This window comes from Rhineura floridana, chromosome 9, assembly GCF_030035675.1.
Source record: "Rhineura floridana isolate rRhiFlo1 chromosome 9, rRhiFlo1.hap2, whole genome shotgun sequence".
Classification (NCBI taxonomy): domain Eukaryota; kingdom Metazoa; phylum Chordata; class Lepidosauria; order Squamata; family Rhineuridae; genus Rhineura; species Rhineura floridana.
The window spans coordinates 16,302,184-16,314,214 of record NC_084488.1 but is presented as its reverse complement, the minus strand read 5'-3'; the positions used below and the strand labels follow the sequence as shown (position 1 = coordinate 16,314,214).

The following is a 12,031-nucleotide window of genomic DNA, read 5'->3' as shown; positions in this document are numbered from 1 at the left end:
ACTCATAAAGCCCTACAATACCTTTTTTAACCAAATGGAAGGTGGCATCTATTTCTTCAGAGAAAAGGGGGGGCATTAGGACCGAAGCACCTCATCCATGGTTCTTGTTGTTTGCATATATAGTGGCAAGAAAATTGGGCGAGGATGATACGCAAATAAAAAACACAATGAGTCAATTTTCCAGACAAAGGTAGTAGAGGTTACCACCACTGGCAAATCCTCATGATAAATACAGTGAAAGAACTATACTAAAAATGTCACTTTGTATATTTCATCACCCTATTGAATTATAAAAGCAAAGAGTACAAATAATACAGCACAAATTCGCAACGAGTGTTGCATGACTGATTTTTTAAAAATTCCGGTTTATATTGATACTTAAGAGTCCACATGTTCTATATAGTTGGGCATTTTATAATAATAATAATAATAATAATAATAATAATAATAATAATAAATGATCTCTAGGAAAGTTTTGGGTTGGGTTGTTTTCTCTGAAAAGTAGGCATACTCTCAGCATCACAACTAGGTAATTTCAGGGCCTGGACCCCCTAAAGATGTGATGTGTATGCCTTCACATGTGTGAAGCACACAGTTAACCTTTGCTTTCTTCTTCCGCTGGCCATTCCATGCTATAGCGTGGCTTCTACATTCCTGATACGTTACAGGAAAAAAGCAAAACTTTGCCAACCCTGGTGTGTGTGTGTGTCAGCATGTGCAATTTCACATTTTAAACTTAAATCATAGCACCGTCATGGCTGCAGGAATAAAATGGAGCTTGCTTCCGCTACCCTGATGCAGAATGCATTTACACAGAAATAAACACAATTTTTTGTTTTTGTTTTTAAAAGGATAATATACTTTTATGGTAAAAGAAAAGAAAAAAATAAGCATCTATAGCCATGCATATGTCTGGCCAGCAGCCCTATATATATTTTAAATAAGAGAGCAGGAGTGGCCAGTGGAGAGGAGCACCACTGCAAACATGACCTCCTGGCAGCCATATGGCTCTCGCATGCCAGGACATTGAGGGGGCAGTCACAATTAACTTATCCCACTGATTTCAACAAATCGTGAGTTGGAATAATTTTCTCTGAATCAAGGCCAATGTACTTAGGCTCATGGCAGATGTGTATGTAGTACTACTCATATTATAGGCCAGTTTGTTTAATAATTACAACAACAAGAAGAAAGACTCCTGTGAAAGATCTCACATACACAGTCATCTGTCTTCACCTAGTAATATAGTCCTGTAACCTGAGACTGCACTTCCTGGCAACTATGTTGCAGACGCAGAATTATATCAGTTACTGATTCTAATTACAATAATGGATCTTACTCGCATTCATGATACTTGAACATAAGCACTGCTTGAATTGCCCTCTGCAATCAACTGTCTCACAACTGTTACAATCATCATATGAAACAAACATTACTTTATAGGCCAAGTAAGGGACACAAAATAATACCTACTAAAAACCACCAACTTCTTTCTGGAATCTGCCCAATATTATCTTTCTTTTCCATCCTTCAGTCCATACTTGGGATGTGATTAACACACCTAGGCAACTAATAACATCTTAGAAATAGGCTCACAAACACACACAGAGAGATTCTTTTTGAACAAGATGATGAACATTAATGCCATCTGGTTTAAGTATTGGGGAAGATGCACAAGCTGTGACTGATAAATCAGCCATTGCTCAAATGGCACTCTTTGTGGATTGAAAAGTTCACACACTATTTATATAACTCCCACCTGTTAGGCTCATTGAACAAATTGGGAGGGGGGGATAAGAAAATGTCATTGAGAATCAAGTTAACCAACTAAACTTTCAATGGCTGTTTTAGTCTGCATTGCACTTCACTGTGTTTATAAACCCCTGTGCATATTTCTTTATGTGTACTGAAGAGTTGCACATGCGTTTATGAATCTGGCTACTGGAAACTACAATTGCAATGTTAATAACATTATTGGACCAAGAATAATATACACAATAGCACTACATTCCCACTGTCTTTTAAAACAACCTTTGACATAAATAGTTGTAAACATTTCTGCATTAAGCTGCAAAGTTCTGTTACTGACATTCAACAAATTAATCAACACTAGGCATTGTCTAGATCAAGAGCCCCTTTTTGATTCTCTTAAAGCCAATATAAGAAACCCAAAGCAGAACTCAAAAGAAAGTTCCATCCAATTTTTGGCTTTTGGACGGAAGTGAAATATGTACCTTTCCTTGAATGGCCTCCTCTAATATCCTGCACCTTACACATACATTGTGGTAATATGTTTGCATAAGCAAGATCCAATTCAAAATAGTTTTTGGTACAATGATGCAAGTCAAGGTACTTTTCAAGACAAGGAGTAATTTGCATAGTCTTATCTTACTCAAAGCTCACACTTTTAACAACCATTTTAACATTTTAAGATGATCATTTAGCAAGAGTCAATCACTATCTGATTAATGTAGTGACCACTCCACATTTTACCACAATTATTGCTAAAATGATATTGCCTTTTGCATCATAATGAAGCCCTCTTTGATTGAAACGTGTGTGTGTGTGTGTTTGTAAATAACACAGGCAATGATTTCCAAATTGCAGTTAAATGTTCTTTCTAGGAGAAACTAATGTTGAAGTGTGGCAAAGCAATATATAGGTCAAATGCTCAGTCTAGGAAGCAAAATTCTACACAGCAAAATTACACCTTTCTACATATTCAATATTTGGTGGAGGGAGAAAAACATGAAATTCTTTTGTTCAGCACAAATTATGAATAGCTCAGGCAAGGTGCTTCCATCAAAATACATCATATTGTCTCATAATGCAAAACAAAAACACACACCATGTTACATATCATAAAGGTCCAAGCTGAGTAAGCTAATAAATTCCACAATACAAAATGGACTTTTGAACCACGAATGAGATAAGAAACACACTTTTTTTGTCACACTAACTAGGGTGTCTGTATTTGTGACTAAGCATTGTATTTGCATTCATCAGCATGCATTTCTCTATAATGGAATTCCACACAAGATGCTATGCAGCTTGAGATAACACAATATTTCCCCTAGCTTGGCTCCAGCAGCACTAACTGTTAAATGGTTTGCTTTGCATACAACCTCCCAACAAGGTGAAAGCAGAGAGATATTGCTTTTAATTCAAAATTAAATAGACAGTCCGACTATAGTTCAGAACTAAAAACACAGAAAAGGATGTTTCTCCACCACCTGAGACAAATTTAATGTGGGAAAACAGTGCCTCTATTTATTTATTTTATTTATTGTATTTGTATACTGCCCCATAGCCGAAGCTCTCTGGGCGGTTTACAGCAACTAAAAACATCAAAAACAAACATACAAATTTAAAACACATCTTTTAAAAACAATCTTTTACACTAGCTTTCATGGTGCAGAATTTACATCTAACCTTTAAGCTTAACGTGAAGGTGCCACAGATTTTTAGTGGCCTACTCCCAAATTTCACTTGGTGGAAGGTATCACAAAACAGGTAAGCCAGAGTAAAGTTCCATGGGCTTAATGAAGGAGTGGAAGACTTTAAAATTATTTAATGAATTAATGTTTAGCTTCCTTCAAAAAAACCCCTGAAGGATTTGATTCTTTCTTCACTTGCCTTTTTAATGCATGTGTTGCATTAACCTCACTAGAACCAGAGCACTCAGCATTTGTATGTAGTAGCATCAATAGCTTCCCAACCTCACAGGAAAATGTAACTACTAGGAAGCTGAATGACCCATCAAATTAAAACATTCTGGACCTTTGTTATCTAGAAAATCATACCTACTAGAAATGTAAACTATTGCCTTTCTCACTGCCTAGCCCTAGTACATATTAAAAGTATCAAGAGTGCAGCAGATTGTAAGGGACCTGTTTTTGGCTGGGTGTCTACCTCTAGTGGCTTACAATAGTTTCCTCTCAAAGAGTAACCGCAGTCTGAAACCTTGAAGCAGAGAAACTGTTTGGGTTTAACCAAGCCCATGTCCCCTGGTAAAAGTGAGTGAAGGTGGTGGTGGTGGTGGTGACAGCAGAAAAATTGGGCTCCCCTTTCTCTCTACAGGATACTTGCTACTATCTAGTTGTGTACAGGGCTCCAAAGAGGGCACATTTGCTTCAGTAGCTCAGTAGCTTCCTCTGTGGTGATATGTAAGGGAGGTACGCCCAGGCTCACTAGCGCCAGGTCCTTGGATGCATCCAGTACCTGTTAAGAGTCACACAGCAGTGATGATATCAACAGGTGCTGCTTTTCTCATTAAAGTGGTGAGAAGAAGTTGTGCCTAGCAGAATTTTCCATTTGCAAAGGTACAGAAGCCTTCTCAGGATCTGTACCAGAGATGTGTCTGATCCCTTTACCTGACTGTAACTCCCTGGCTAGCTGCCTGTGATGGCAGAGAAAAGGAAGACTGGAACAGTAGATGCCTCCACCATTACTTTTTCACTGGAACTGCTTGTTGGAAAAACAGACCAAGTTGCCATGCCTGATGTCTCTAACTGATGCTGGGTGGTGGTGATGGAGAGAAAAGGGAGAGGAGGCTTCTCTTACAAATTTATCAGCAAGTATCCAACTTGCTTTAGCTATTAGCAGGGCCAGCCCAAGACATTTTTTCTCTTCAAGAATGGTGTTTTTACAGATGGAGAAGCACACTCCAGGATCCCTTACATTCTTGCGGAGGATGCTAGAGTGAAACTCTCAGATCACATGCTCACTTAGTGATGCCTATCAAAGTGTCAGCTGGACCAAGCCAAGAGACTGGGCCACTTTGCAGTCCAACTGGCCCTGTCTGCTTTGCAGTCCTTGATTGGGTTTCTCTGTGTTTATGTGGTGTGCCAGATCCCCCTCGTGTGTGCTCACATGTGCCCATGCAGTTGTGGATAGACACAACTGTGTGTCTGTCTCCAATTCTGGCTTTGTGCCAATTGGCTGGATGATTAAATGGGTCAGGGAAGAAAGGGGTGGAGGGAATTGGAGGCTGGAGACATCTCTGACTTTCTGGTTTGCTAATACTCTCTTTCATGTGTGTGTATTGCCTAACAGTGTGAAGGCATAGTCCAAAGATTACTTCCATGAAAGTAAGCTTCCTCTTCATACTTAAAGCACCCTGGCTTGCAAATAACCAGGGTATTTCAGGAATAGTAAAAGGAGTAGATTTTTGCTCAGCTGTGCTTGTTGATTGTTCTGATCTACAGAGTGATTGTTAATATGTTTTCTAAAATCACACTCCAAATTATTGAACCAAAGTTATATTTTATATACTTTGTGTATATTTGAGTGCATGTCTGATCAGATATAAGAGATGGCAAGTGAGTTTGTGTGTGCAGATATTTGGTTCAACTGAGGCAAAGGGCAAATAGAATGATGGTCTGTCTGTAAGTCTCTGCCTCTCTATATGGCTGTGTTGTGTGTGTGTGTGTTTTGGAGAGCGTACAGTGGCTGTGATGTATAAGACCTTGGCGAACTGGCTATACTATGGCTTAGGTGGTGTGCATGTAGAGTGTGATGAGGCGGGAAGGGGGACTTTCAACAGCTTTAACTGGGGCAAGAGGGAGGGACAGTGGCACAGTTTGAGCGTTTGTGTGAAGATCCCTTAACAGAGATTCATCATTTCTTCTGAACACACTTTAACCATCCTGGTCCACTCACGAGTGGTCCAGTGAAAAAGTGAGAAAGGAAGTTGATTTTTGTCCATAAAAAAGCATGGCAATCCTGAGTGAGTTTGTCTCTTAAATTGATAGTTACCCAGGTTAATGGTATGAGCCAGGGACTAGGATGCTTGTTGGGTTTACGTGTGAGTATGACTGTAAAAGGGGGTGGGTGAGGAGGGGACTCTGGACAGGTGTAGCTGAGAGAAGAACTATACTCTCTCTCTCTCTCTCTCTCTCTCTCTCTCTCTCTGTGTGTGTGTGTGTGTGTGTGTGTGTGTGATGTGTGTGTGTGTGTGTGTGTGTGTGTGTAGGAGGAGTAATGGCAGGTATGGTTGTCTTTAAAGATTACTAAGCTGAGATCCACCCTTTCCCTCTTAAAACACTTCAACCATCCTGTCATACAACCAGGATGATTTTTTCCACACCAATACACCTGAATATTTGGCACATTTTGTGCTTGTATGATTCTTAGGAGGGGAATGTTCTGGGCATATTACTTAATACAGCCAAAATATATACCTGATCTGGTGATCCTGAAAAGTAGATCCGGATGGTGAGCAGGTCATAAAACAGGTGTGGGCTGTGGGGTTGGGCTGACCGTCTGTGGGAGAGGAGGAGCAGGTGTGGCTGCGGGTGAAGGGCTGTGAGTAAGTTGAAAAGGTGGGGGAGAGGAAGGTGTGTGGAGGTCCCCCCCTTCTTCCTATCCATCATCCAACCAGGCATGCCTCCATTTGGCTTACCTGCTTGCTGTACTTGCTGCTGGCTTGACAGCTGTACTCGGAGCAGTGGTCCGACCCGATGGAGATGTTGTCCCCTGCCCCTACGAAGGTGTTTGCCGGGGGCAGTTCCTGAACGGCCTGGTGTTTTTTCCCGGCGGTGGGGGACTGCGGGTGAAGCTGTACGGTGGGCAAAGGAGAGCTGGATTTGTAATGCCTAGCCAGATCTGGGCTGCCCGGCCCGCCGTTCACCGAGCGGTAGCGGCTCAGGCTCGGGCTGTCTCCGGAGAGCTTCTCGTTGACGCCGTCGTAGCGCTGCCCGTTGGGCTTGGAGGCCTCGACGGTGACGATGCTGCTGTAGAGGGGCTGCTTCCCTTGCTTCTTGCCCTTCTTGTCCTTCTTGGGCTTCTTGGCCTTGTCGTGCTGCTGGGGCGTGAAGAAGTCTTCGTGGTCCTTCTTACCGGCCTCGTAGCCGCCGTGCTTGCCTTTGGAGCGGCAGTAGCGGGCCATGACCACCACCAGGATGAGGAGAATGACCGTCACGATGCCGGCCACCACACCGATGACGATGCTGAGGCGCTGCTTGCTCAGCTCGTAGCTGGGGTCGCCGGCGATGTCCTGGGCCAGCGGGGTGTGGAGGCTGCGCGCCACTTGGCTCTCCACCACGGTGGCGTTGGAGAGGCTCTCGTTTACGAAGATGTGCAGCAGGGCCGTGGTGGACTGCGGCGGCTGGCCGCTGTCGTTGACCTGCACCACCAGGCGGTGGAGGCCGTAGTGCTTGGGCGCCAGCTTGCCCACCAGCGAGACGACCCCGCTGGAGGGGTCGATCTCGAAGAGCTTGAAGGGGTTGCCGCCCACGATGCTGTAGCTCAGCTCCGCGTTCTGGCCCGCATCGGCGTCCTTGGCCTGCACGGTGGTGACCACCGAGCGCAGGTTGCTGGAGGGCGGCAGCACCGTGTAGGAGCTGTTGGCCGGCGAGGTGACTGCCGGCGCGTTGTCGTTCTCGTCCATGACGAAGAGCGAGACGGTGGCGGTGGCCGAGCGGGCCGGCTCTCCCCCGTCCACCGCCTTCACCTTGAACGTGTAGCTGGTCTGGAGCTCCCTGTCGAAGGAGACGGTGGAGTAGATGGTGCCGGTGTCGTTCTCGATGGAGAAGATGCCCGGAGCCCCTTGCCCCTGGTCCCCAGGCTGGACGGAGAGGCTCAGCTGGGCGTTGCGCCCCTTGTCCGCGTCCATCACGGTCACCATGCCCACCGGGCTGTTGGGCTGCAGGTTCTCCTTGACGTAGAAGGTGAAGACGTCCTGCATGAACCGCGGCTCGTTGTCGTTGCGGTCGGCCACCCGCACCACCACCGTGGTGGAGCCCTGCAAGGAGGGCACCCCTTTGTCCCTGGCCATCACCTGGAACTCGTAAGTGTCCCGTTGCTCTCGATCCAGCACTGCCTGGACCCGCACGTCCCCAGAGTCGGGGTCTATGGTGAAGAGGCCTCCCGGAGACTCTACGGAGGCTGGGGAGGGCTCCAGGGAGTAAGCGATCTCTGCATTCTTGCCACTGTCGGCGTCTGTGGCCATCACGGTGGCCACCCTCTCTCCGGGAGCGTTGTTCTCGGGGAAGGAGACCTCTAGCACAGCCTGGCTGAAGACTGGCGGGTTGTCATTGGTGTCCCCGACCCGCACCAGCAGAGAGTTGTTGCTGGACAGGCTGGGGCTGCCGGAGTCCACGGCCACGATTACTACGTTGTAGTCGCGCACGGCCTCGTAGTCGAGGGGCGCCGAGGTGTGGAGGAAATACTTGCGCTTGTTCTGGGGCTCACCTTCCCCCTCGCTGGCCGGCTTGAGTTGGAAGGGCACGTCCCCCACCACGGTACAGGTCACCACACCATTCTCGCCCTGATCCCGGTCGGAAACTTGCACCAGGGCGATCGGGGTGTCCACCAGCACGTCTTCGGCCACGCTGGCCACCCCGTCCCTCAGCGGGATGCGCCCGATCTTGCGGATGTCAATGGTAGGCACATTGTCGTTCTCGTCGCGAATGTTGAGGACCACCGTGGCCTTGTCGGTCTTGGGCGGCTGCCCGCGGTCCCTGGCCATAACGGTGAAGCGGAGCTGGTTCACCTCCTCCCGGTCGATGCGGTGCAGGACGCTAAGCCAGCCGGAGGACTCGTCCAGGCGAAGCAGGCGCCTCACAGATTCTGTGGCCGCCCCGAAGACGTACTCAATCTGGCCGTTCACCCCGACGTCGGAATCAGCGGCCCTCAGCTGCAGGATCGGGGTGCCGGGGCTGCTGTTCTCGGCCAGATCCGCCTCATAGACGCTCTTCTCGAAGCGGGGACTGTTATCGTTCACGTCGGTGATGAGCACCCGGAGGATGGCCTGGGAGGAGCGCGCGGGGTCTCCCCCATCCCGAACCCGGAGGCTCAGCTCGTACGAGTCCCGCTGCTCTCGATCCAGCGCCCCTTTGACGATCAGCTGCGGCTGCTTCTCCCCATCGGGGGTGTCAGCCACCTGCAGCTCAAACACGCTACTCCTGGCCGTGCCGTCGGCCTCCTGCCTCCGCTTGCTGCCTCCAGGGTAGAGGGCGCTGTCAGAGGCGGCAGAAGCCGAGCCTCCCCCACCCCGCCTGCCCCCATCGTTGCCGGGTTCCTGGAGCAGCTCGTAGCGCTCTATGCCGTTGCGGCCGAAGTCCCGATCGGTGGCGGTGGGGAGCAGGTAGAGCGTGCCCACGGGGCGATTCTCCTCGACGGTGAGGGTGAGCACAGGGGAGGGGAAGGTGGGGGTGTTGTCGTTGATGTCTAGGATGATGACCCGGCCCTCGAAGAGGTCCACCCAGCTCTGCGACGGCCCGATAACCGACACCTCGAAGTCCAAGAAGCACTCGTTCTCGTCGAAGATCATCTGGCACTGCGGCAGCTTCTCGCGGTCGATACGCCTCTCCGTGGTGCTCAGCTCGCCGGTCATGTTGTCGATCTTCAGGTAGTCGGAGCCCGACTCCAGGCTAAACGTCACCTCGCCGGAGCCCGTCACGATGCCCAGGTCCGAAGCCACATTGCCGATGCGGATGTCGGCGGGTCCTTCCTCGGCCAGCCGGTACCTCAGCGCCTGCTTCGCCGCGGCTAGGCTGACCCAGAGCGGCGGCGGCAGCAGGAGCAAGAAGCAGCAGCAGCAGTAGCAGCATTGCACAAAGCCCAGGAGCGTCCGCATCTTCCACATCTTCGGGAACACCCCAGGCAAGACCAAACCACCACCTTCCGCTGCCCACCCGTGCCAACAAACGCCCCCCTTGGCAAGCCAACAGAAGATGCTCGGTGCTGGGGTGATGGCGGTCAATTATAACATCCTGCTGCTCCTGCGAAAAACTTCGGGTCTCATCCTCCCTGGTGCAATCGGTGAAGGAGAGCGGGGGCAGGAATTAGGGGTTGGCTGGCGGTTGTGCCCACCTCGTCCTCCCTTCCTTTTACAGTTGCTCCATACTCACAGTTCACGGGGCAAGGGTATTTGGCTTTTTTAAAGATTCATCTCGGCAGATAGAATGAAAGGGGGGGAGTTCCGCCTCTTCCTCCTCCCCCTCCGATGGCACTGTAATCACTTTGCAAGGTTTGCAAGAAAAGCCAGAGCAACTGCAGCAGTGAGGGATTTGATGCAACCACCCTCTCTCCCGTCGCCTTAAAAAACAACAACCCCCCAAACTCCAGTCCACTTCAATTCCCACTCTTTCCTCTCTGCTTGCCTGCTTCCTTGCCTCTCTCTCTCTCTCTCTCTCTCTCTCTCTCTCCCCCCCGTTTACCGCCGCGGAATTAGCTCTTCTCTGTCTGTCTCTCTCCCCCACTCCGCAGACACACGCTGAGGAACGGGTGGGAGGGCGGGGGGAATGTAAATTGCTTCATTCAGAGCGCGCTGGTGTCCGGCGGAAAGGCAAAGACAAGGCAGCCTCCAAATCCTCTTCGCTCTGGATGGAACGGGGGAAGAATAAAAATAGCCCCCTCCCCAACGGCAAAACAAAATGCCCAGTCTCCAGCGATGAGAGATCAACACACACACCTATATATTTGGGAAGAGTCTTTCCCTTTCTTGGTATTACCGAACAGTTCTCAAGAAATCCCCTTTGGTTCTCAGGACAGTACCTAAATCCATCTTTAGGAGATCGCCTCCAGTGTTCAGCTCCTTCTCCGGAGAGGAGAGTTCATATATAGATATATAGATATTAAAAAAAAAAAACTCTGCGCAAGGTCATTAGTCACAAAAGCAACATGGTACCAAAGCTGCAGGAGATGTTCGTCCAGAATACCCCAAGGACGGAAGGAAGCGCACCCAGAGGTCTCTCGCTGTCGCACAGATGCACACACGACACAACAGTCCCAAGTTTGCTTTTTTGCATCCGCAGTTGATGTGTGCGCGCGTCTTACCTGCATTTACGCTGCATGTGTTAGAGCGATCGGAGGCTGCAGCACTCGGAGAGCGATTCACAAATGAGATTGCGGTCCCTCGCTCCTTCTCCCCTTCGCTCTCCTTGGCCGTCCCAATGCAGGTAAACCAGCTCTGAACTTCAGCCCCCTTTTCCTCCCTGGTTCAAAGGTTAGCGCAAAGGTTGGCTGCGGTGTGTGTGTGCCTCCCCCAGGCGATGATTCTAGTGCTCCCCCCCCTCATTGATATACCCAAAGCACGAGGGGGTGAGGAAGGGGAGAGATGTAACTGGATCTTCTTCCCACGTGAATTACCATCACCAATTCCGAATTACATCCATAGCTACCGAATGGGAAAAAGAAGGGAGGCTGGGAGGGGGACCCAAACAAATATCCAAATAATGCGATGGATTATTATTATTATTATTTTAATCGAGGCCGAGTCCTGGTTGCAAAGGAAAGATGATCAGAGTCAGTAGTTTTCCTGCGAACTAGGCAGCCGCTCCGGGGGAGATCTGCAATTGTGGCTGTTTGTAAAGCCCCCCTTTTCCTGGCTGGTCTCGCTCAAGTGCGGCTGGTTGGTGCAAGGAGCTCCCTTTGCTCTTTCCTCCTCGCTTGGAGACAGACACGCACAGGCACACACGCCGGAGGAAAGCGAGAGCCTGGCGCTTTGCGAAGGGCCACGGGAAGGAAAGGGAGAAGGAGGGGGGGTGAAGGCAACGGAGCATCAAGTTTTGCCCGAAGTGGTTGGGAAGCTGCTGGGAAGCCTCTCTCGGTGGCTCTTCCCTGACGCTGCTGCCACCGCTCCTGCAGCAGAGCCGCCTGTGCACGATAAGCGGAGAGCGAGAGGCAGGCAGAGAGAGCGAATGGGGAGGAGTTGGGAGCCTACGCCGAGCGCTGCACTCTAGAAAAGCTCAGCATTTACCCTCTGCCGTTGATGGCAAGTGGGAGAGAGGCACCCAGCCTTATGTCCACCGCGGCAAGCCTCTTTATCTCACTCAAGCCGGAGCCGCTGGACCTTGTTCCACTTCATCCCAAAATATATAAAGAGGAACAGAGGAGGGGCCGGATAGATCTGTATCTTCCTTCAAAAAATCATCGGTGCTAAATGAGGTTTAAAAGCCTATGCTTCTTACTCTCTGTCCTCTGGTTTTCATCACCTTCACCTCCCCTCCCCCGTTGAAAAAGGAAAGGCAGCTGGGGTCGGGAAAGGAGCGGCGATTACGGACAGGAAGAATCGGATCCCAGAGTA

The 12,031-nt window shown here is 49.3% G+C and overlaps 1 protein-coding gene across 6 annotated transcripts in view; it reads right to left on the bottom strand.

Annotated features, from left to right (window-relative positions):
* Nucleotides 1-11,581, bottom strand: part of PCDH7 (protocadherin 7) — a 551,613-nt gene extending 540,032 nt beyond the window's left edge. For all 6 annotated transcript variants that reach the window (XM_061584035.1, XM_061584039.1, XM_061584036.1 and 3 more), the window contains exon 1: nt 6,404-11,581. In XM_061584035.1, the coding sequence (XP_061440019.1) occupies nt 6,404-9,589 (3,186 nt within the window). In that variant the 5' untranslated portion in view covers nt 9,590-11,581. The remainder of the gene's footprint in view (nt 1-6,403) is intronic.
* Nucleotides 11,582-12,031: the final 450 nt, after the last annotated feature.